This window comes from Uloborus diversus, chromosome 6, assembly GCF_026930045.1.
Source record: "Uloborus diversus isolate 005 chromosome 6, Udiv.v.3.1, whole genome shotgun sequence".
Taxonomy (NCBI): Eukaryota; Metazoa; Arthropoda; class Arachnida; order Araneae; family Uloboridae; genus Uloborus; species Uloborus diversus.
This window is the reverse complement of record NC_072736.1, coordinates 171,282,915-171,309,795: the sequence shown is the minus strand read 5'-3', so window position 1 is coordinate 171,309,795 and position 26,881 is coordinate 171,282,915. Positions and strand designations below refer to the sequence as shown.

General features: G+C 34.9%; 1 protein-coding gene across 1 annotated transcript in view; it reads left to right on the top strand.

Annotated features, from left to right (window-relative positions):
- LOC129224613 (uncharacterized) overlaps positions 1-26,881 on the top strand; it is a 259,311-nt gene that overhangs the window by 194,768 nt on the left and 37,662 nt on the right. Inside the window, exon 3 of the mRNA XM_054859098.1 lies at positions 1,297-1,382. Within this exon, the coding sequence (XP_054715073.1) occupies positions 1,297-1,382 (86 nt within the window). The remainder of the gene's footprint in view (positions 1-1,296; positions 1,383-26,881) is intronic.

Sequence of the window (26,881 nt, the reverse complement as noted above, 5' to 3'; positions counted from 1 at the left end):
TAGCTCAACCACCGTTTGAGTTATTGACACCAAAATTGAATCAGCACCTGTTCCTGTTAATGGCAACATATGGACCAAATTTTGTCTGATTCCGCCAGTTACTTCCTGAGGAATAGCAAGCACGCGTAACTCAAAAAACGTCCCACTGCTCCACCCCCCTTGGAGGAATTCGCGCCAAAAACCAATGGGCCCAAGTTCACATAGGGGCACATATGTGTACCAAATTTCGTTCGATTTCATGCGGTAGTTTTTGCTGTAGAGCGGCCACAAAAAACTGGTCACACACAGACGTGACACACACACACACATACACACACACATACATACACACACACATACATACACACACACAGACAGACAGACATTTTCCAAAAATGGTCGAAATGGACTCAGGACACCTCAAAACGTTCGAATCCGTCAAAATTCGAAATTCGAAAATTTGCACGAATCCAATACTTTCTTCTATGTATTAGATATAGAAGAAAGTAAAAAGGAAGTATTATATTCGCGAAAAAAATTTCACAAAAATCGGCCTTAATTTCCGTTTTCCTCACCCCCGAATGAATGTTGAATTTTTTTTTCGATCCGACCACACGTGGATATATGCCTAGGAACGTACAAACACCCGAAATATCCATTTTGACGACCCTCGAGTTAATTACAACGAAATTTCTCGTGACGTCCGTATGTACGTATGTATGTGCGTATATGTGTATGTATCACGAATAACTCAAAAACGGTATGTCCTAGAAAGTTGAAATTTGGCACGTAGACTCCTAGTGGGGTCTAGTTGGGCACCTCCCTTTTTGGTTGAATTCGGATGTTCCTAAGGGGGTCTTTTGCCCCTTTTCGGAGGAACATCATTGTTAATTTCGATGTAAACTAAAGTGTTGTTATGATTTGTCGGACACTTGGCGATATATCGCCAGTATTTTGGTCTCCAAGTCTTGTCGCCAATTTGGCGACAAACTTGGCGGTTTTTTTTAAATTTGTTTTCATTTTGACCACTGTTGGTGATATTTAGAGAGTAAACTATTGAATCACATTACAATTGCCAATAATGGGGGAAATGACATTAAATTGGAGTAAAAGGAAGTCATGTGATGCACACATCAGCTCGTTTTAATTGAAAAGTTTGAAGTGGCCACTACTGAAGTACTAATGCTTTACCTCACTTGGTGAACCATCGAGAAAAAAAAAGTTTGTAAAATTACTGCTTTTATCTGCTTTTATATGTTTTAAAATTGCATATCATTAATTTTCAATATTTCATTCAAAGTATTTCTGTCTTTTCAGTTTTATTTGCATTTGGATTAGTGGCCCTTTGTCTTTCTGGGATGTGCGTCATGTCTTCCGCTCTTCTTCTGGTTGGACTGTGTGCGGTAAGTGCTAAAACTTGCTCTTTGTTGAAGTTCGTTCAAGGCCATATATTCATTAAACTTTTACTGTGGGTGCCATGAGTGCCAATTAGGGTGGTTCAACAAAAACCATTTTTTTTAAATTTCGGAATCGTGTAACCTCTCAAAAGTTGTAGTTTTATATTCTCATTTGAGGGGGAAAAAAGCGCAGCTTCAGTTCGCGCATAAGGCTCAAAGTTTCAAAAAAATATGCTAAAAATTGAGTTTTTTAAAAAATAATAATATTAGTTTTTTATATTTTTTATAAGGCAATAGCCATGAATTTTCAGTATATAGCGAAGTTTGATACTAAAAAAAAAAATTTATAGCTTTTACATTAAGATCTTTCGTTTGCGTATACGCCTTAAAACTGACAAAAGTCTCCTGAAATTTAAAGCTCAATTTAAGGCTTATGCGCGAACTAAGGATCTTATGTAAAAGCTATAAAATATTTCTAAGGTTCAAACTGCGCTATATACTGACAATTTATGGCTGTTGCGTATTAAAAAAACACAAAAAAAAAAACTAATTTTATTATTTTCTGTAAATTTATGTTTTAAAAAAAAAATTTCAAATTTTCAGCCTCAAGCGCGAATTGAGGATATCAACTTATTTTTTTTTAATTTTTTTCCTCAACTGAGGATGTCAATAACATAATTCCTCCCCCCCACAAAAAAAAAGTAAAATAAAAAATCCCCTGCAACATTCAATGTTGTGGTCTGCTCCTCAGAGCAGGAATTAGTAGCTGTAGTGAGCAAGTCAGGTCATTGGCTTTGGAAATGCTGAGATAAAGATTCCAAGTCACATAGCTCAATTAGTAGATTTTTGCGTGAAACGAGAGGAAGAAACCTGATTTGTTCCACTAATTTACTTTCAAATGTATCACGTGACTCGGGATCCTTGCCTCAAGAACTGAAGGCTTCACTCTCTCCACCGTTTATTCCTTCTTAATGGTCTGCATCATGCTACCTCCCCCTGTTTGTAACCCCGAATGGGGACAGATATGTAGGGGAGACAGACAGAAAATCAATAAATTTATCATTTTAATATCCTCCTCTATAATTATTACTTTATTTTTGAATAATTATTTAACTTTTTTGACATTAATTAACTTTTAACGATATTTTCACAATATATCTGGTGTAGATGTAAGATTTAAAGGATTTTCATGGGATAGCTTCAGAGGTATTAAATCCAATCGGACAATGTTGCAACTCATTTCATTTTATAACCTTTCATTAACCTTTTTAGGCTTTCATTTTCAGTATGTAACATTTCGCTGAAGTGGAAACAACAAACATGGTTTTTGCGTGCTCTGAATATGTCAACTTTTGTGCCAACAAATCACAATTTGCGAGAAAAACTTTACTTTTCTGCTTCTATTTGAAGAAAAGTGCAGCTAAAGGCAATCAAATGCTGCGAGAAAGTTACGGGGAACATGCTTCATCGATTTTCTTATGTATGTTTTTGGTATCGACGTTTTAGACGTTGTGATTTTAATACCAATGACAAAGAGCACGATGGACGTCCACAAAAGTTCGAAGATGCCAAATTGTGGGCTTAATTGGATGAAGAATAGTGCCAAACAACTTTACCGAACTCAATTGATGCATTTGAGCAGAGCACTGCAGCAAAACCGGCCACAATATAAAGAGAGACACGACAAGGTAATTTTGCAACATGATAACGCTCGGCTACATGTTGCGCAGTCAGTAAAAACATACCTCGACACCCTGAATTTGGCAGTACTACTCCACCCGCTACATAGTCCCGACATTGCCCCTTCCGACTACTATTTGTTTACGTCGATGATGCATGCTCTTGAGGATCAGCACTTCCGCTCTATTGAAGAAGTCCGAAATTGGATCGAATCGTGGATCACATCAAAAAACGCATCGTTTTTTCGAGATGGCATCGGAAAATTGCCAGAATGATGGGAAAAGGTAGTGGTCAACAATGGAGAATACTTCGAAAAGTGCATATGAAACCATTTTTTAAAATAAAGCTTGTAAAGTTGGAAAAAAAAAACCTTAAAACTTATTTGTACACCAGATATTAAATGAGCAAATCAGCTGTGGCTGACATGTCTCAGATTTCAATGAAAATTTTTATTTAGATAAATCATGTGTATCTATGAGGGAATGCAAAGTATGGAAGTTTAAAAACTTTTTGTTGGTTTGTTATTGAAGTTAGAAGTTGATGCTTTCGCTAAGCCTAAATTTTCAGAGTTCATGGCAGTCAGTTTGGGACTCAATAACTCCGTAAGTTATAAACGACCACTTAAAAAAATTAATATTTACACATTCTATAAACAAATCTGTATAAGGAAAGAGGAAAGTGAAATTTATTCGGAGCTTTTTTTTTTGAAACTGAGATTTTGACATAGATTGAAAACTTGCCAGTTTAGTTCAGATTTCAAATCACTTTGCTAGCTCTTTTAATGAAAAAAATAACAGCAAAAATGATTCAGAATGAAATCCAATCTATTACTAACTATCTGCTCTAATTTAGTAATTGTTTTTGAATTCCTTGATAATGAAATCGTACTTTAAAAAATCAAAAATATCCGAAACTTTCATTTTTTCCTCTATTTCAGATGTTTGTTTGAACATGAGGGAATGCTCTTAATTTACTCATTTTTTTACGTAACATATTGAAGTGTCTTTAAGATAATACTAAATTTTAATCATTGGAATTAGCGTATTTTTGTTACTACAGTAACTTGAACTAAGGTAAAATTTCATTAGTTACGGCGTTACGGCTTTTTATTGTAAGTTTAACAAGACTTAACCATTTCTGTCGTGTTTCATTTTCTCAAAAGTATGTTTATGAAGTACTTGCTGAAACGTTTCCTTAATTAGTGTGAAGTATATAATGTTCCAGTATGCATAATTAAATATAATTGTGCCACTGAAAGTTGAATTTTCCTCACCAGCCGTCAAATAGGAAAACAAAAAACTGAAGTTTCTAGAAAACCTATAAAAAACATACTGAGTTTATTGATTAAGACAGAGGACCATCTCGTCTAAATCTCAATTAGCATTTGAGATTGGGCTATGAGTTTGAGGAAATCTGTGTTATCCATGAATGAGTATATTTGACGAAACCCACCCATTTATTTCAAACGTCCTGCTGCGACGTTCTTTGAAACAAAAGAATTTCTTAGGTAGCGAAACTCGTCTATTTTAGCTGGAGCTTTTCTTTCCGGAATTAAAATTGCCAGTTAAACAACATTTGCCACAATAAATCTAATTTTCAATTGCAAGCAGATCGCCTTTCCTTCTACTATCAAAGGTAGAAGTGATTTGAAAAAAAAGTGAGAAGTCCATTGATCGTCAGAACAAGTATGCATACGACATACAATAATTCACTTACAAGTGCAAGATATTTTCTCTTTTTGCCTGCTACAATCACAAATAGTTTTTTTTTTTTTTTTTTTTTGAGCAATCACGATTGCTTATGGTTCTCACTTGACTGTTTTGATGTCCTATCATTTTATTTTCCCACCGCCTCCCTCCGCACCATCACCGTCGACCGGGTCCTCACGATGCTGCTCCTCTAGCGAAAGCCGTCTCCAGGTTGCATCCATGTCCTACACACACGCGCATACATACACAACTACACACACATGCACGCGCACACACACAAACACACACACACACGAATACACCTACACACACATACACGAACACATACACACAACTACCCACACATTCATGCCAGCACACAGACACAAACACATATGCCAACACACACATACACATACCCCCTACACACAAACACACACGCCAACATACACACACTCGTGATTGCAAAAAAACATAATTTGAATTCAAGGTGTCAAAATTCAAATTTTTTTTTTGTCTCATCAGTAAAACTTATCAATCTTGAAAGTTAGGTTCAATAACAATTTATTGAAGTAGGGGAGATCGGGGCAAGATGACGAGCCGGGTAAGATGACGAATGTCTTAATTTTTCCGTTATCCACTAAGAAGCAGGACCAACTGAATACTACTGGCTCTCCTATTGGCAGGCCGTTCAGCAATAGTATAAAGACGCTGAAATAACCATTTTTTTTTTGTTAGTTCTGAAGCTCTGATTGTTTACCGCTGCCACGTTATAACTTTTATGCATGTGTAAATAAGCTCTGCTACAGATACAGGCATGATAGATCGTTTCACTTTAGTATTTATGAATAACTTAGTTAATATACTGCCTACTACCATGAATAAAAATCAATTAATCGCCTTCCTTTATGGCAAGGAAGGAGAATCCTTTCAAACAGGCAGTCCGGGGCAAGATGACGGGCTGAAACACGGGGCAAGATGACAATACTTCTTCTTTACAAGTCCCGCTTGTAAAGAGGAATATTGTGACTATCCAACAGAAAAATGGATCTAACGCTACAACGAGTGGTGGCATGAGGAATGCTCCAATTATGAAAGTGGACTTTTTTATTTGTAACAATTGTTAGCTGCACAACTAAACACTTCAACATTACGCTACAATGCATTGCGTATAATTTGATACTTTGTAAGATGTAAAAACACAATTATTATTTGTTAAACTATGTAATATATTCAAAAGATAAAATATGTTCAACCTTTTTAAGTGTTGTCATCTTACCCCAAGGCCAAAGTCATCTTGCCCCAGTACTGGGGCAAGATGACGATTTGCTAATGCTATGAAAAAATAAAAATATCATTCATTGATTTTATTCGAAAAATTAAATGGTAATATATTTAACACTACAAAGGACTATTCTAACAGTTCATGTAAAATTAGTTTTATTTTCCTTAAAAATACATTAACAAACAACAAAAATTGTTAGCATAGTCATCTTGCCCTGGTCTCCTCTACCCATAGCTGTCTTGGAGATATTAAATTATCATCGTTTCAGCTCAATTAACATTTGAACACCTAAATTCCTTGTCTCAAATTTATCTCAATCATCAGTGAAAGGAGCATATGTCTGAAGAGAAAGAGTTTAGAGATCATGCCTAAATCCAACATCAATAATTTCATTTGTTTGTTACAGATATTTAGCAACGATTTGTGGCTAGGTAATGTTTTTCTACACATTGATTTTATGCACCGATATCTTTTCAGATATGTAATTTTCTTATTAAGTTATTGAATCTACATGGACCGTTACCGTAGTACACATGACTTATTAAAGATGATGTTTGAAAAAACTACTTGTGAAATATATCAATGAAAGTAATATTAATGTCTTCAACTGGATTTTCTTGCAAAAAATGAGCCACAAATTTTCAGCCATATCGAAAGATTTTTTGTGGAGAGCAAAAAAAGAAAGATAAAAAGCAACATTTCTTTTGATGCATTTGTTTAAGTTATTATTATTATTACTTGAGATATAAATTTTATCCGCAATTTTTTTGAATAAAATTCACATTATACCAATGTATTTTTTAAAAATTGAAATAAATGTTAGATATACTTACTTTTGCATCATTTAGTCGTTTATTTAGTTCTTTGAATTCTTGTAATTTCACATGAAACACAAAGAAAATGCTGTTCTGAATTTTGTTTTAAGCTTGGAAATCGAAAACCAATTTCGAGTTTCTTCGAGCAAATAATAAAAATACTGTTCTACATTACTGCAAAATTTGAAAGTTGTCTGAATTTTCCCTCATTTAAATTTTTGTGTCTATGTGAAGGGGAAAATCATTATTTTAACAAAATGTCACTAAGTTTAAAACTGATTTTGAAGACAAAGGATTTAAAATACAACTTCAAAAGTAAGGTATTTCTTTTATGATACTTAGTATGTTATTGGGTATTAATTTCAGCAAAGCTAATACATTCCTTAAAGATTGAGATCAAAATATATTATTTTTATGTTTTCATTTAATAGTCAATAAAATATACGCCTTCAGAAATGCAACATTTGGCTTTTATGAGAATACTGTTCAATTTGACCAATTTTCAATCGTATGTAACTATTAAAATATAAAATATTAAGCCAAAATATTTTAGAAATTTTTATATAGGCATAAAAGGAACCTGTATACTACCGTGCTAAGCACAGATGTGGTATCTGCACATTTTATCAAAATTGAGTTATTGTCACCAGGTGGTCGTTAGTATTTTAATTTACCTGAATCTCAAGTTTTTTTGGCGATTTGTGAACGCGAATTATTAAAAAAAGCTTTAAGAAAAAAGTCGTAACTGCAAATTTGCTTAGTTTGCTAAGGCAATTCAAACCCCATAAGTGACAAATACTAAGCCTTTAAAGTGGTATCTGAGCAGTTAACACTTTTTTCCTTAGTAATTCGTAGATACGACTTTTATACCTTAGTAAAGCAGCATATTCAATAATGTAACAGTTTATTGTAACACAGAATATTAAAATTAGTTTACCGTTGAATAGTTGATACAGGTTGATAATAAAAACTGATACAACTTTGCATAGTTGTTAAAGTAAATATTTAGCTTTTTATATTTAAATGTTTATTTAAAATGCAAATTCTAAAAATGAAATGCATGTAAAATATTCATATCTAAGTCTTTCATGCAAAAAACAACGCATTTCATTCTACGGCCAGTAGTATTTTTATTTAAGTATCGTTTGCTGTCAAAATTATCTTCATGCTCGGTAAAATTGAATCTAGAAAATGAAATATTATAAAAAACACATTCTTTGAATATAAAAAACAGAAAATTGTTATGGATTACAGTTTTAACTGTCCAGAGTTTTTAAAATGGTATCTTTCAAAAGGTAGATTCTGTTAGATTTGTATTAACAAAATAAAGCGAAACAGCTAAGTCCAAAGAAGGCAGATGTTTTCAGTATTATTTAATGATACATTGAGCACGTTTTACTAAGCTATTTTTGTCTTATCTGTGCAGGTACCCCTAAAAATGCCTATTAATTGTCTTTTACGGTGAAAATAGCTTAGTATATAAAAAGGTTTTGGAAAAAAAATTTGTCGTAACTACATTTATTAATTTTAAATTAAGATTTTTACAAAAATACTCTTTTACGGTTTTTAGATAAGTTATTTACAAAACAACTACCACAAGTTGAGCATTTAACTAAGTCATAAATCAAAGAAACGAGCTGTAAAACTTTAATCATCAATTTCTCATTTTGAGCTCTACTGCAAATACTACATCTGTGCTTAGTACGGCAGTATACCAAATTTCATAAAAATCTTTTACCCTGCGGCCACCACTTCTTTGTGAATTTTGCTCATTTTCATATGGAATGACCTACCTTCTTTTCATGTCTTTACTCTTGTTACTCTTTTATTTTTCCAATTTTTCGAGAAAGTAGGTTAAAAAAAAGTGAAGTTTTTATAGTTATATGTTTTTGTTATTTTATGTTTTCTTATATGTTACAGTTATATGCTTGGAGTCTGTAGTTATATGTTGAATTCATTAAGAAAAAAAATGATGTGTAAACTAAAATAGTTTTTATAGTTACATGTTTTTATTCTGTTTTGTTTTTATAAATGGTACTGTTATATTCTTGGATTTCATAGATACATGTCACATTCATGAAGACAAAAACAAATATATATTTCCTGAATTTCTGACTGCTGTCTGTCCGCAACAAAGACGGTATTACATTTAAAAAATACATTGCTCTGTCATAAATCATGCTTAAAACATAAGTCTTGGTAGGCGAAAGTTATGACATATAAAACATAGTCATTTTTATCAAAAATGCAATACCCACAAATCACTGTGGCGACATGCGATTCTAATACCTTCACCTGATGTTATTAAACCTTTTATGGGAGTTGGTATCTAACACGTTTTATTACTTTCCTTCTCAGCTTGAACCAACACAAATGGACTTTTTTTTCCCTTTCACGTTCTGCTGTCTTTAAAGGATTTTCGATGTTTATTGACTTTCTTAAAGCAGAATCATTTCTTTCTAGCGAAAAGCTTGTGTGGGCTAAAATTGTTTCCCGAAACTCAACCAAAGCAATAATGTTGAACTAAGTTTTATTTCGGCAAAGATTCCCGGATAGGACTTACTCAAACGCACTAGAGCATTAAGAGTTTTATATTCATTTGAACGCGTAGTTCCATTTTATTAGTAATATTTAACTTTGGGAATCAGTTCATTTTATTTTTTTTCTTTAGTTTACACACCAAAAAGTTCAACTTTGTTTTTTTATAAGGTTTTTTTAAACAATTATGAATAGATATAAACTTTTTTCGTTTTATCACTTAAGAATCAATTAGAAATTAAAAGAAAATTTTAAAAAGAGCCTCAATTAGTTACATTAAAACGAGAAAAAAATATTTTATAATGTGACTAATTTTTGTATTATTCAAGTTTCTGTAAAAAAAGGTTGATTTTTGCAATTACTATTTACAAATGTATAAATATATGACACTATCCATTGGCACATTAGCCATTTTTTTTTTTGCATATATTTTCACTTCATTTCCGAAATTTTAAGCTTTAGCTGAGCTGTATCTTCATTTTTAACATTATTTATAGCTGTCAGTCAATTGACTTTGAAGTGAAATCTCCTTCGATTTGTTGAAGTACTCACTGTTCAATAACATAACTTGTTACAGGGTTCAAATAGTGCAATTTTTGTGTATCAGGATGATAATGGATGTTACTCCATCTTTTTGAAAGTTGATCTTTGATTTACTTATCTCTTCGTAGTATGTTTAACGGTTAAACCAATGCTCTCAACATACTCAACAAGCTTTTCCTGTTACGTATGGCAACAAATCGAAAAGCAGTTTCAATGTTGTATTGTTCCAATATAAATATCAAGTTTGTAAGCAACTGTTTCTGCTTAAACTGGCTTGCCATATCACAAACATATCATACTAAAATGATTTTCACATGCTTAGGAATTTCTAAGTGTAGTTTTATGATTTTTACCACGTACAAATTAAGAAAACAAATCACGAAACATTTTTTTTTTCAAAATTTAAATGAAAGTTTATTTTTTAAATAAAAGCACATATAATTTTTGTGCAATTATTACATTTTCTAGAAACCTAACTTCTAGAAACCTTCCTAAAAAAATTCTTTTATTTAAATAATAATGATTTGTACGCGTTGCGGGTGTGACGGTACTGTCACACCCGCAACACGAACAAATCATTATTTCTCTAGTGCAATTTGTTTTTAGAAAGTTGATACTGCCTATTATTACACATGTTGGTTCCTCATCTTTGAATATCTCTCAATTTAAAGCTAAAGTTTAAATTTCCGAGAAAAAAGAGGAAATATATGCGTAAAAATGCCCCGCCCCACAGTGGGGCGAAAAAATCAAAAAGCGCTTATAAATGGGGATTTTTTTTTCTCCATATACTATACCAATTGAGGATTAATAAATTTGCACAGGCCTACCTCTTAGGCAATCAGAACTGGAATTTTAGAGCCCTTCGTCCACTACAAAGCTGAAGGGAGCCTTTAGAAAGTTGAAGAACCATGAGTGCGGGAATTTACAAAAATTGCTTTTAAGCAGTCTATATTTTTTTCCTATTAAAGGCGGGTATTAATTTCTCTCGTGTCCAACGATAGTAATAGGACGAAAAAAATGAGTAATCGAATTCTCAAACCATAAATCGGTTTTGATCAGCACCAAAAACTTCGTAATTCAAGGTTATTTTTTTCAAAACACTCTACCTCTTAGAAATTAATATTAATTAGTCATAAATGGTCTGCAGAAAGACCCTGAAACGAATTAGCTGCGTAAACCTGCGAACTTTGGACCCTGAGCCCAAGCAAATCGAGAAAAATCCATTATAACATGCCTGAGTAGACAAACAAGTGAGAGAGGTTTAAAAACACTTTTAAGCGCTTTTTTGGCGTTTTCGCCGAATTGTGCGCCCGTTCAAATGGATTGGACAATCTATCAACAAAACCTAATGATTTAGAAAATTAAGCACTTCAATTCTTCTCGACTTCTTGTTAAAAAGCATTCTGTAAGTTTCAATGCAACCACTTTACGTTATATTACAGTTATAAACTTATTTAATTAAAAACTGAGCGTATGTATGTATATACCTATCTATAGTACCTATCTACGCCCGAGTTACTTCTTCCGAACGCCAGTAAACTGACCATCAAACCAGGTATCGATAGATTCGTAATTTTCCCGTTTTTATGTTTGGCTATTTAACATAATCCTCCAATAATAATTAGTGGAGATATCAAGTAAAAACTATTAATTATGACGCTTAGATTTCGATATAAAATCCCTATTTTTCGAAGGCTTTCCTCCATTCAAATTATTATTCTGTAATTCTTCTCAACTTTCCGTAACAAATGCTTTCATTAAAATTTGTACCGGTGAAGAAAATCATGGAGAAGAAAGATCTGTTGCTGTTTTCTCGAATATGAACAAATAAAATTCTGGCTTTTGTTTTGCGGTTTTTCCTGTAGTGGGGGGTTTTAAAATGTTTCCCTTTCGTTTTTTTCTTCTTCAATCTGCCGCAAAATTTTACTGTTTTTTTTTTCTTTTTTTTTAAATTCAAGCCTGATTGTCGAACACGCGTCACTTGGCATAACTTTTTTTTCGAGGTAGACCGTGAGCAGCCGAGTGACGCAGCTAAAAACTGTATTAAAAGCGGTAACAGCTTGACCAAAATGCTTTGAAAAGAGAAGAATTGCAAGAAAAATCTCAATTTCGCTCTCTTCAAAAGGGCAAACGGAACACAAATCTAACATTTAACTAGAGAAAAAGTATTTCCCCACGTTCCTGTTAGAAAGTTACCGCTGCTTCGGGCACTTCTACACTTGGTTGAAAAGAATCTCATAGCGTGTGTGAGTTTTTTTTATTAATGAAAGTCCGCCAAACGTACACGTAATAGAAAATGCCAAGAAATGAAGGAAATAACACGATATTATTTTCCTTAAATTCTTATGTCTCTTTTCTTCTGCTCAAAGCTCATAATATTTGCGGATGCGTTGCTGAACTTGCAAAGATAAAACTAACCTAATAGTTATTTAAAAGTAGTCTTCCTTACTATTAATAAAGCTGAAAGTCTGTTTCTCTGGATGTCTGGATTACTTACGCGCATAGCGTCTAGACCGTACGGCCGATTTTCATGACATTTGGCAAAAATTATTTCTAGCATAGAGGGGAGCACCTCGAAGCCAATTTTCGGAAATTCGATTTTATTATTTTTCTATTCAAATTTTAAGAACATTTTATTGAGCAAATTATCATAACGTGGACGAGCAAATCCCCATAACGTAGATGAGCAAATTACCATAACAGGGACGAGCAAATTAATGTAGCAAATTGGCGAGAAATTCATCATTTAATATTTGTGAATATACAGGCGAACCAAGTGACCTTTCAATTTTTTACTACGGGCAAAGCCGTGCATGTACCCCCTAGTAGGATATAAATTTGAATTAGAAAAAACAACAGTTAGAAAGTTCAAAAATACTAAATGACTAAATTCGATCCAGCAGTTGCACAGACCTACTAACACATCCAAAGTTAATATATTTGAGGGCTTAATTTATTTGTTTGGATTTTTTTCTTGAGCCATCACAAAATGTTCATTATTCTTACTTGACCGTAGTGGCCGTTCCTTTGATTTTTTAGATTACCATATGACGACGAAAATAAGTCTAGTTCGTTCTTTTTAGTATTTATTTAGATATTTTAGCGAATTTTTCATCGTCATAGTTACAAATCATCTGTTTATTAAAGGCTTAACTCAAGCAAATTTTACATTAATAAACGCGTGTGTGTGTAAAATGACTTTTATTTCAAAAAAAAAAAAACACCTATACATAGGGACTTAAGTAGAAAAACTTCCACTAAACACAAAATCTCCATATTATTAATTTACATCCTTCAAGATTGATGTGAAATAAAAATATCATAACGCTATAAGCTTTAAATATAATATTAATATAAATGTAAGAGTGCAAATTGACCATAATAACCATATCTTTATTCACCGCATCTTAATTAACATTTCTTTTTTTTAATAACATGCCTCGTATCCCATTATCTAGAAAATCACCAGCCATAGTATGACAGGTGCAATTTCCTTCGCTAATCCCATTCCATTTTAATTCGTAGAAACGAGAAACCTAACAAGTAGGGTCCTATCGCAATTTCTGATCGGGAATAACATAATTTGAATTCAAGGGGTGAAAATTCAAACGAAGGTCAAGCGCTGGATGTTGCATGTGTTTTTATAATTATTATTATTTTATTTATTTTTTAAATTTCAATGTAAACGTCAGTCTTGCTTGATGAATTGCTTTCCTTAAAAACGATATACCAAATTTTTAAATTTCAACAATATCGAATTTGGCAACAGCCGAATTTTTTTTTAAATGAGTCTTTGCATACCTATTACGTTAAATTGCCCCATTTACCATCCTTATTAGGTTTTTGTCACCTTTCGCGGTTTATGCAATTTTTTTTTTTCCTCTTATATTTATCTATGGCCCCACTAGATGGCGCTGACATTTAACGGGCCTTGACAATTTATGACTTTTCTGTGTTAAACCGATGCTGCTTATGCATCCACCAATCAATGTCAACGTTTCAAAGTTTGCTCATTTTTGATTGGACGTCGTCCATTTTGATCGCAAGAGGCGCTGAATGGAACCCCTGCATCCACCAACCAATGGCAACGTAATGGAAACAGAGGTTCCCTGTAGCGCCCTCTTTGTTACCATGAGTTTCAGCGATCGTCACGGCCTATAAGAATTAAGTGGGGGCATGATTTATCTTTTTACTTTAATACAATAAAATTTGAGAATTATTGTCCCTTATTTAACATGAAACTTATTGTCCCCGTGAAGGGATTCAAGCACAAACGCACTCGATGTTGAAAGACATTATAACTGCAGAGCTGGAAAGTACAAGTAAAGTCGGACCCCGTTTTAACGCACCTCTATTTTACGAATTTCGCGATTTAGCGAATTTTTCTTTTTCCGCGACTAAAATGAAGACAAAAATTCCTATTTACCGAATAGTAAACCCCGAAATAACGAATAATTTTAACAGCCAAAAAAAAAAAAAATTTTTTTGTTAATTTGAGTTAGAAATATTGGATTGTTTTCCAATCATTATATCCATATTGTTCGAAATAGAAAAAGACTTTTTTGATATTAATTAGAAGTTTTTGACGGGCGAGGGAGCAACCAACGAATATTGATTATGATGCAGAAATGCGATAGTGAAACTCCCATTAAAACTGTTACTTTTTCAAATGCTTTATATGGCCTGGATACTGTAAAAACATATCTCACGCAGCAGGCTGCAAAAGAAAGAGTAGTTTATTCTTTCCATAAAGTCGAAAGAGAACTATTTCGAGTCAAGTATCAAGGAGATTGTCAAACATCTATTACTCAAAAGTTAAAAACTTCGAATTAACTTGCGTGTAATATCTCATGGAATGCTGAATAAAAAGTGTAAACTTTCTAATTATGAAAATTTTTGAGCATTTGCTTATTAGAGGTTTTTGATAAGTTAAGTGATTTTTTTTTTAATTTCACACCCCGATATTACGAATAACCTCGATTTAACGTATAGAAGTTTCGGTAACGGCTAATTCAATAAATCGGGACCCGATTGTATAATGAAATAAAATAAACATTCGTAATAAGAATCTAAAATACCATACATTTTTGGTAGATATATAAACGCATACATAATTGCTCACAAAAAATACTAAAAAAGCAAAATGAGAGCGCAAAAATGGTAAAGCATTTCTTATCTTTTGGAATGTTTCCTATAATCGGTTTTAGATCGTTAAGTTTTTCTTCAGTTAGTTATTCAATAAAGTTTTGACGTTCGAGGTTTTAATATGTTGATATGTTCAAATGTTTCAATAAAACAATTTCACCTGAAAATGTAATTTTTTTTTTAACCGTACCTTAGATTATACTTTAAATTTGTAGCAGTGGTGCTCAAATTCCTTCCTTCAACAGTGATTTAATGCAGTTCTGATAGAAAGCTTGCTGTAACTCTACCGAAAACACGGGAATCAACAAATGATCCCATTTCCAAATCGAAAAAACTAATATCTTGTAAATTCAGTACGTTACCGCCCTATAGCCAGAGCTAAGGCAGAAATACGTGAAATACACCGCCAGCTCAGTCATTTCCAGCCGAGGACTGCAGTTTCGTGCTTATAAGCACTCATCAGCCCGGCATAGGATTGACTGAGCTGGAGGTGGAAAACCTCTTAAGGAAGCCAAGAGTGCCAAACAAACTGGTAATACAGAATTAGCTAATAAGCACGAAACTGAAGTCCTCGGCTAAAAATGACTGAACTGGCGGTGTATTTCACGTATTTCTGCCTTAGCCCTGGCTATAGGGCGGTAACGTACTGAATATACCTGCCTTGCCTTCAAAATTCGAGTTGAACCGAACCATTGCTTCGGTCACTCGTCTGGTCAGTGCTAATTCTGTATTAGTTACCAGTTTGTTTGGCACTCTTGGCTTCCTTAAGAGGTTTTCCACCTCCAGCTCAGTCAATCCTATGCCGGGCTGATGAGTGCTTATAAGCACGAAACTGCAGTCCTCGGCTGGAAATGACTGAGCTGGCGGTGTATTTTACGTATTTCTGCCTTAGCCCTGGCTATAGGGCGGTAACTTACTGAATATACCTGCCTTGCCTTCAATATTCAAGTTGTACCGAACCATTGCTTCGGTCACTCGTTTGGTTCCCTGCTAATTCTGTATAAGTTACCAGTTTGTTTGGCACTCTTGGCTTCCTTAAGAGGGTTTTTTGAATTGTTAATGGTTTTCAAGAACTTGAGTGTTAAATGATGTTGCAATTTAAAAGTAAAAATTCAAGATTTTGGAATTATTTAGATTTTAACCTCCACTTTTAAAGGAATTAAATTTTAAAATTATGCATGCTTCAGTCACTTTTCTAGCTAACTATTGATATACATTCGCTTTATATAACTTTAATTTAATCTAAATGCTAAAAATTTAAGATAAACAAAAGACCCAAGCTAAGTAAGGAGATTTGATCCGAAGACTAATTTTATATTTTTGTTTAATTTGATGTTTTTTCGGTGAATTCTTATTTTTGAATCGATAATATATTGTTATTTAGACCTAATAATTTTATTTTATTCAGGCAATGACTCTAATATTGTGAAAATGAAGGCCTGATTTTTTTTAAAATGAAACACTATAACATATAATACTTTGATCAAAAAAAAGTACTTTTTTTTGAAAAATAACTAGAATACTAATAATCTTTTATCCCAATGAGTTGTCACTTAGTAAAAGACCTAAAATACTGCTTAGGTCTGATTTGATTTGAAGTTTTAAATTCGACTTCCGCTCTCCTGTTAATAAGGAGTAAGATTAATAATAATAATAATAATATAGGTAACACATCACCCAAAGAGTGAACAGTTTGTTTATTCCACTTCAAGTATCACTTATTTAAACAAAAAACAGCATCAAACCTGCGTTTTTGATTTCAATATCTATGATTCTTCTTACATTCATGCGGGTGGGGGGGGGGGGGGGTCATGTCCCCCTAAGTGCTGGGTCAAGTCTCCTCAGTTCCAGAGATACTTGACCCGTTTGCAGAGTTGATGAATATATATACATTTTTTTGTACCATATCCTATTTAGAATTATGCTATTATTTCTAGTCATAATAATCTGTAGAATGGCAAACATTCGTATATAATTTAAAACTGAGCGTATGTATCTATGTATTTACTTGTGTGTGTATCTATGTCCAAGTTTCTTCTCCCGAACGACAGTGACTATCGAACAAGGTATCGATGGATTCGTAATTAGCGGATATATCAATTAAATACTATTAATTATGACACTTAGATTTTGACATAAAATCCCTATTTCTCAAAGGCTTTCCTCCATTCAAGTAACTATTCAGTGCTTCATCTCAACTTTCCGAAACAATGCTTTTATTAAAATTTATAGCGTGAAGAACATCATTAAGACAAAAAAATCTGTTGCCATTTTTTTTTGTCTCGAATGTGAGCAAATAAAATTCTGGGTTTTGTTTTGAAGGCTTCTCCTGTAATCGGGGGATTTAAAATGTTTACTTTTTGGTTATTTTTCCGAAATCTGCCTCAAAATTTTACTGTTTTTTTTTTTCTTCAAGCCTGATTGTTGAACACGCTTCACTTGACATAACTTTTATTTTCGAGGTAGACCGTGCAAAGTCCGGCGACGCAGCCAGTTTATGTATATTTTTCGTTCTAACTTTTCTACAAAAAGTGGGAAATAAAAAACTAAAAATTGGGTCAAGTCTCCATAGTTTCTCCTACTATATTACGCCTACCATACATTAAAAATTACGACTTTTTAATCAGGAGGATGCGGCCGCCATAGGGAGGTAGAAATGATTTAAGAGAGTCGCGATTGTGAAAAGAAAATAAAGTAAAAAAAGTAAAACTAACTAGAATTTTCTCAATTTCGTGGTCACATGAAAATATTTACCACAACGCCTTACTTTTTACTTCCTTTTACAAAAAAGGAAGTATTGTATTCGCGAAAAAAATTTCACTCAAAAAACGGCCTTCATTTTCATTTTTCTCACCCCCGAATGAATGTTGAGCTTTTTTTTCGACCCGATCACACGTGGATATATGCCTAGGAACCTACAGACACCCGAAACATCCATTTTGACGACCCCCGAGTTAATTACAACGAATTTTCTCGTGACGTCTGTATGTGCGTATGTGTGTATGTGTGTATGTATCTCGCATAACTCAAAAACGGTATGTCCTAGAAAGTTGAAATTTGGTACGAAAACTCCTAGTGGGGCCTAGTTGGGCACCTTCCATTTTGGTTGCGTTCGGATGTTCCTAAGGGGGTCTTTTGCCCCTTTTGGGGGGGAAATCATTGTTAATTTCGATTTAAACTCAAGTAGTGTTATAATTTGTCGGACACTTGGCGATATATCGCCGGTCTTTTGGTCGCCAAGTTTTGTCGCCATTTTTGGCGACAAAACTTGGCGATGAAAACAACGACAAAACTTGGCGACAAAACTTGGCGACAAAAATGTCGCCATATTTGCCCAATTTGGCGATTTTTTTTTTTTTTTAATTTTAAATTTGGTTTCAATTTGGCCATTGTTGGTGATATTTAGAGAGTAAACAATTAAATCACATTAAAATTGCCAATAATGGGGGAAATGACATTAAATTGGAGTAAAAGGAAGTCATGTGATGCACACGTCAGCTCGTTTTGTATGTTTTGTCAATTCGAATCAGTCAATATTTTCCAATTCGAACCAGTAGTTCCTGAGATTAGCGCGTTGGAACAAACAAACTCTTCAGCTTTATATTATTAGTATTGTATTTACATTAATCTTTATTGAATCTGAATTTCGATAATAGCATACATCAAGGTTAAATGCCAAAAATATTGAGTTTTTTAACTCTCCTAAGGTGTGCTTTATTATTTCTGGCGTCCCATCTGACAAAGAGTGGGTGTGTTTCTTACAGTGACTACATAATACACGCAAAAATAAAGATAAACAGCGGTTTCTCTTCTATTAATACTGTGAAAAAACCTTTCCTAGATCATAGAAATCATCCAATAAATGTGTATACATTTCTTCGATTATTTTAGTTTCACAAGTTATTTTAGGCTTATTATTATTAGAATAATAATAAGCCTAAAATAACTTTTTACCTTGCAATCAGGAATATTAATATTTATGTACAAATACATCTGTGTTTTTACTTAATAACCTCTTGCATTATTCTAACCTGCTTAGATTGAAATCAGTATTTTACTACCTATTTTGAACACTTATTTTGGGGGCGGGGTTATGTGACCTTAAATTAGTGTTCAAAAGGGTATAGCTAATGATAGGTTGAAAAGAATTATAAAAAAAATGAGATGCAGATTTTCTGTTTTTATGTTCTGAACTAAAATATACATTTAACCCTGTTACCATTTTTTTTAATTAAAAGAGGCGTTTTTTTCTCTCAATTAGCATAAGATATTTACAAACATGCACACACACACACATTCACACACAAAAACTTATCTCTACATATGTGTGCGTGTGTCTGTGTGTATAGATAAATTGATATATACAGATTGTTATTGCTTATCTCGTTTTTTGTTCTTTAGAACTACTAAGTGTTTAATTGTCGCTTCCAATTTCGCCTAATCAACACGTTTTACTATTTCAAGGATATAAAGTGTATTTAGTTAACAATCGAGTCAAAACCATTTTATTTACATCAATTTGAGCTCTATTGTTCCTTTTTGGTCTTTGAAATGGGTTGATGTATTAAATTGAAAATCTTCCATCTGGTATTGCACTCGGCTACCACAAATACAATTCACAGATGGGAATAGTTTTGTATTAAGAATTTCAGATGTTTTAAAAGCATTACATTTTCCCAAACTACTTCTTCTTTTGCAATATTTTTGCTACGTTAACTTGGTATAGTATAGAAAGTAATTAATAATTTTTTGTGTACAATTTACGTTAAAAAATAAAAATATTATGTGGAATTACAAGTTCTTTTTTACATTGGTTTTACAAAAACTTGTTGCGTAAAATAGTTTATTTTGGCAACTAACTTTCAAATTATTTCCTTCGTAAGGTTTGTTTTAAAAAAAATAAAAAATAAATAAAATTTAAAAATTTATATAAATAAATAGCAAAAGGACTGGAGCAGTATATAACTGGTTATTTAATTATAAAAATATAATTTTTGTAAGTACATAAAATTATCTAAAATTATTATCCAAAAAGTAATTGAATAAACAGCATTAAAAGGTTTTTATTATTTAAAGTCTAAAATGTAGCTTACTGAATTCATTGAACTGATGTGTTTGCACTACATTAAATATTTAATCATAAAGAACTGACAAAGTATTTTATTTTGGTTTCACTCTGCTGCATTCGTTGCTTATTTATTAATTAATGTCTTACGATAATTCAAAAATAGTAAATAACTATGTCTTCAGCAAATATTGCTCTTGAAAGCAAAATAAACTAGATTTGAAAATATAGTTTATCCTTAACATATAATATGAACGTAAAACAAGTCAATTCGTTAAATGCCATTTATATTCAGTCATTTTCTGCATAAATGCTTATTATCCATGACAATGGTATGTTTGCTTGTGCCTTTAAGTATCTGCGAATTCGTATCACGCCCTGATGCTCCACCCATACCTTTTCAAAACACACCAGAGAAAAACGCTAATTTATCGTATTGATCGATACTTCTAACGGAATTCATTTTTCCAACGAGAAAATTCAATAATAATTCAATTTTCGAAATGGTATTATCAATTTAAACTCCATTTGCGGACGCAGCAAAGAGAGAATGAACTAGAATACCGCGATAATTAAATTCCATCAATGGAAAATGCGGGTAGCGTAAAGTTATTTCTTCCAGAAATTTTATTCATAGAAATCTTGAGCTCAAAGATACTAGATTTGAGATGACAAATGAAACAATGAATAATTTAAATAATTTAGTTTTAAGCTCCTTATTTTGGTTCGCAAAGGATTTAGTGTTATAGCTTGACCACGGGGGGGGGGGGGAAAGAAGGCGGATGACCTTGAAGCAAAAACATCATTTGTACCATTTGTAATAGGTTGCTTGTCATTATTTTGGAATAGATAGGATTAGCGAGACCATGCCTCTTACTATTCTGCCGTGTGCAGGTAAAGGGCAGTAACTAAATTTTTTTCAATTTTTTTGCATTTTTGTCATCTATCATACGTTATCTTTAGTGTACAAGCTCGCTTATTTGGTTTCTGCTGAAAAAAAAGCGCGAAAAAAGCATCTAATTCCAACATTTTCCTGTTGTTAGTATTGAATCCACCACACATTTCTTCAAATATGTCGAAAACTCATTTCTGCAGATACTGCCGTTTACCTGCATATGGCAGTATTCGGTGCTTTCTGGCAGATTCTACCTATTACAAATGATACAAATGATGTTTCGCTTCAAGGTCATCCGCCTTCTTTTCGTGGTCAAGCTTTAGTGTGGTCGGCAAGCAAATAAGCAATTTTGAGCAATTAGATACAGTCCCTAAGCCAGGGCAAAGGCAGAACTACATGCTACAAGCCCGTGTATCACATCAAGAGTCTGCAGATTCGTTCTTTTTAGAACTCATCAGTCTGGATTAGTGAATAACTGAGCTGGGAATAACAAACTAGTAGATAAAGTAAATTTATCCCACCAGCGAGTGTCCTCAGCATAGTGCGGTTCGACTCGTGATTTGAAGGCAAATTTTTACTGCCAAATACCTAGCTTTGCCTACAATCTTTGAGTTGAGCTGCACCATTGCTGCGGTCACTAGTCTGTGCGCTAATTCTACATTAGCTACCAGTTTGTTTGGCTCTCTTGGCTCCTTTAAGAGGTTTTCTGCCTTCAGTTCAGTTACTTCCTATTCCGGGCTGATGAGGGCTAAAAATCACGATAATGCAGTCCTCGGATGAAATAACTGAGCTGGTGGTGTATTTTATGTATTCCTGCCTAAGGGCGGTAATGTACTGCTAAAGCTTTGGTATTTAGCAGTAGGATACCGTGCCCTGGCTTAGGGACGGTAACTTACTGCTAGATACCCAAGTTTTGCCTTCAATTCCCGACGGACGAAACTGCAGTCTCTGGACGTGATAGCCGGGCTGTCTGGTATATTACATGAAGCAGTTTTTGACTTTAGAATCTTAGCTGTGCAGGAAGGAGTACAGGAGGAATCCTTCCTGCCCATCGATTGGATAGGCAGTAAGTCCCTAAAGCATTGTCCTGAAGCATTGTCCCTAAGCCAGGGCACGGTAACCTACTGCTAGATACCAAAGTTTTGCCTTCAACTCCCGACGGACGAAACTGCAGTCTCTGGACGTGATAGCCGGGCTGTCTGGTATATTACATGAAGCAGTTTTTGACTTTAGAATCTTAGCTGTGCAGGAAGGAGTACAGGAGGAATCCTTCCTGCCCATCGATTGGATAGGCAGGAAGTCCATAAAGCATTGTCCTGAAGCATTGTCCCTAAGCCAGGGCACGGTAACCTACTGCTAGATACCAAAGTTTTGCCTTCAACTCCCGACGGACGAAACTGCAGTCTCTGGACGTGATAGCCGGGCTGTCTGGTATATTACATGAAGCAGTTTTTGACTTTAGAATCTTAGCTGTGCAGGAAGTACAGGAGGAATCCTTCCTGCCCATCGATTGGATAGGCAGGAAGTCCCTAAAGCATTGTCCTGAAGCATTGTCCCTAAGCCAGGGCACGGTAACCTACTGCTAGATACCAAAGTTTTGCCTTCAACTCCCGACGGACGAAACTGCAGTCTCTGGACGTGATAGCCGGGCTGTCTGGTATATTACATGAAGCAGTTTTTGACTTTAGAATCTTAGCTGTGCAGGAAGTACAGGAGGAATCCTTCCTGCCCATCGATTGGATAGGCAGGAAGTCCATAAAGCATTGTCCTGAAGCATTGTCCCCAAGCCAGGGCACGGTAACCTACTACTAGATACCAAAGTTTTGCCTTCAATTCCCGACGGACGAAACTGCAGTCTCTGGACGTGATAGCCGGGCTGTCTGGTATATTACATGAAGCAGTTTTTGACTTTAGAATCTTAGCTGTGCAGGAAGGAGTACAGGAGGAATCCTTCCTGCCCATCGATTGGATAGGCAGGAAGTCCCTAAAGCATTGTCCTGAAGCATTGTCCCCAAGCCAGGGCACGGTAAGCTACTACTAGATACCAAAGTTTTGCCTTCAGTTCCCGACGGACGAAACTGCAGTCTCTGGACGTGATAGCCGGGCTGTCTGGTATATTACATGAAGCAGTTTTTGACTTTAGAATCTTAGCTGTGCCGGAAGGAGTACAGGAGGAATCCTTCCTGCCCATCGATTGGATAGGCAGTAAGTCCCTAAAGCATTGTCCTGAAGCATTGTCCCCAAGCCAGGGCACGGTAACCTACTACTAGATACCAAAGTTTTGCCTTCAGTTCCCGACGGACGAAACTGCAGTCTCTGGACGTGATAGCCGGGCTGTCTGGTATATTACATGAAGCAGTTTTTGACTTTAGAATCTTAGCTGTGCAGGAAGGAGTACAGGAGGAATCCTTCCTGCCCATCGATTGGATAGGCAGGAAGTCCATAAAGCATTGTCCTGAAGCATTGTCCCCAAGCCAGGGCACGGTAACCTACTACTAGATACCAAAGTTTTGCCTTCAGTTCCCGACGGACGAAACTGCAGTCTCTGGACGTGATAGCCGGGCTGTCTGGTATATTACATGAAGCAGTTTTTGACTTTAGAATCTTAGCTGTGCAGGAAGGAGTACAGGAGGAATCCTTCCTGCCCATCGATTGGATAGGCAGTAAGTCCCTAAAGCATTGTCCTGAAGCATTGTCCCCAAGCCAGGGCACGGTAACCTACTACTAGATACCAAAGTTTTGCCTTCAGTTCCCGACGGACGAAACTGCAGTCTCTGGACGTGATAGCCGGGCTGTCTGGTATATTACATGAAGCAGTTTTTGACTTTAGAATCTTAGCTGTGCAGGAAGGAGTACAGGAGGAATCCTTCCTGCCCATCGATTGGATAGGCAGGAAGTCCATAAAGCATTGTCCTGAAGCATTGTCCCCAAGCCAGGGCACGGTAACCTACTACTAGATACCAAAGTTTTGCCTTCAGTTCCCGACGGACGAAACTGCAGTCTCTGGACGTGATAGCCGGGCTGTCTGGTATATTACATGAAGCAGTTTTTGACTTTAGAATCTTAGCTGTGCAGGAAGGAGTACAGGAGGAATCCTTCCTGCCCATCGATTGGATAGGCAGGAAGTCCATAAAGCATTGTCCTGAAGCATTGTCCCTAAGCCAGGGCACGGTAACCTACTGCTAGATACCAAAGTTTTGCCTTCAACTCCCGACGGACGAAACTGCAGTCTCTGGACGTGATAGCCGGGCTGTCTGGTATATTACATGAAGCAGTTTTTGACTTTAGAATCTTAGCTGTGCAGGAAGTACAGGAGGAATCCTTCCTGCCCATCGATTGGATAGGCAGGAAGTCCCTAAAGCATTGTCCTGAAGCATTGTCCCTAAGCCAGGGCACGGTAACCTACTGCTAGATACCAAAGTTTTGCCTTCAACTCCCGACGGACGAAACTGCAGTCTCTGGACGTGATAGCCGGGCTGTCTGGTATATTACATGAAGCAGTTTTTGACTTTAGAATCTTAGCTGTGCAGGAAGTACAGGAGGAATACCTTTTATGTGTCAGGAGGAGAGCACAATCATCTTTAGAATGATTCAAGTATGAAAAAAAAATCGTTTTTGAACCATATTTACCCTTAGAGATATACACGCTCGAAATCCCACTATTGTCTGACCATTGATTATAATGGAAAGACTAATATCCGGTTCATAGGCGGAAATGGACTCATCAATTAGTTTACAAGGGTGGTAGTTTGTTCGTTACAGATGTGCGCTTAATTATTTAGACACACTTTTGTACAAATGTCAGTTCGTTCACGGCAATCATTTTTTTTAAATCTAAACTATATTCGATCTATATTCTTACTACAAAAATTCATTGATATGTTTTATACAACATAACTTTGTGCTTACCGTTTTTATTTTGAAAACATTTTATTTTCTTTTTGTTGCTTCCATAGTAACTCTGCTTCCACTCTTTTTCAACTTAGAGATTACACTAAATTAATTACACTGTTAAAACTACAGGTTGCATTTGGCACCTTTCAAGGGTGAAAAGCTTGTCACAAGATCCCTGACAATATACAAGCAAGTAAAATAACATATTCAAAATTAATAGTTGAATTAACTTTTCAAACATCATCTAATTTAAGCGTTTTGATTATTAAATGTTACTTATCCAGTGTTGATAGCTATTTTAGGTAAAATTTATGCATGATAGAAATAGCAAGTGTACATAATGGCAAACTGAAGAATCAAAGTACTTTGCAACATTTTAGGTAGGTTCGGAAGCCTTCAAAGCTACACTATGATCAAATGCCTGTATTTACGAGTTGAAGAGTTAATTGCAGAAACCTTTAGTTTTGATTCAATTTCGTACTTCATTCAATGTGGAAGTGCATCTAAACTGTTACTTCCTTCGGTCCGCCATTGATTGTGGTTGAACGATGTCAGAGCGCATGCGCTAACGTGTCACCCTTGCGTTTAGGAGGTTCGTCTTCACATTTATTAGCATCATTCACCTTATTCACAAACTCCTAGCGTACACTGCACCCTGAGGCACCGTGTTTTCACCCCAGGGAGTCAAATAGCTTTCCAGAGGCACCCGTAGTTCTCACAGTGTAGGCACTAGTGATATTATAAAACGCGTGCAACAAAATCCCATCGCTATTTCTCCTTCTCCCTGCCAGATTCATTTAGATGGAATCGTCTTAACTTCCCGATTGCTAAACTACATACAATACGTGGTCAAACAGTATTCTTTTTGAATCACAATCTATGACTAAAACTAGTACGTTGTGGCCATCACGAAACTTTCTTCTATATTTTTCTTTTCTTTTTTTTTTCTGATCCCTCCCCATGCTTGACGAGGAAGCAATATTCCCAACAAAAACAAAATGACACATGCAAAAACTTGACGACTATCCCAATGTCTGAATTATTGCAAAAGCAAATCAAAGAGCGAAAATTGAAAGTTATTTTAAAAGCCTTGCTTGAATTAATTACAAATATTTTATTTGTTAACAAACATAAGATGGCAACAGTTAAAAATTTTGAATCATTGAGATAATATTTCCGATCATTTCCATTCAATTAAAATCACGAGAAATACGCAGACGACAATCTATTGCGATTTATCTTTCTTATTGTTGCATTAATAAAAATATTTTTATTCGCAAAAAAAAAGAAAAGAAAAAAGAAAAAAAGAAAATCAACACCTCTTGGAGCGATCGGCGTCAAAATTGAACCAAAGCCTGTTTACATATGGATTCACATATATTCCAAATTTCAAACAGAACGTAGCATTACTTCTTGAGATAGGGCACTCAAAATGCAAAAAAAGAACGGGTGATTGCGCTACCCCCTTTTTAGCTGTTGACACAAAAATAAAATCAGTTCTTATACCCACTAAGGGCTACTTGCCGATAAATTTTTTTTTCATTCCATTCATTATTTCTTGAGATACAGCAGTCACAATTGACGACAAAAAACGTTCTATAGCTCAACCCCCCTTTGAGTTATTGACACCAAAATTGAATCAGCACCTGCTCCTGTTAATACCAACATATGGACCAAATTTTGTTTGATTCCGCCAGTTACTTCCTGAGGAATAGCAAGCACGCGTAACTCGAAAAAGTCCCATTGCTCCACCCCCCTTGAAGGAATTCGCGCCAAAAACTAATGGGCACAAGTTCACATAGGGGCACATATGTGTACTAAATTTCGTTCGATTTCATGCGGTAGTTTTTGTTGTAGAGCGGCCACAAAAAACTGGTCACACACAGACGTGACACACATACATACATACACACATACATACATACACACACACACAGAGACAGACAGACATTTTCCA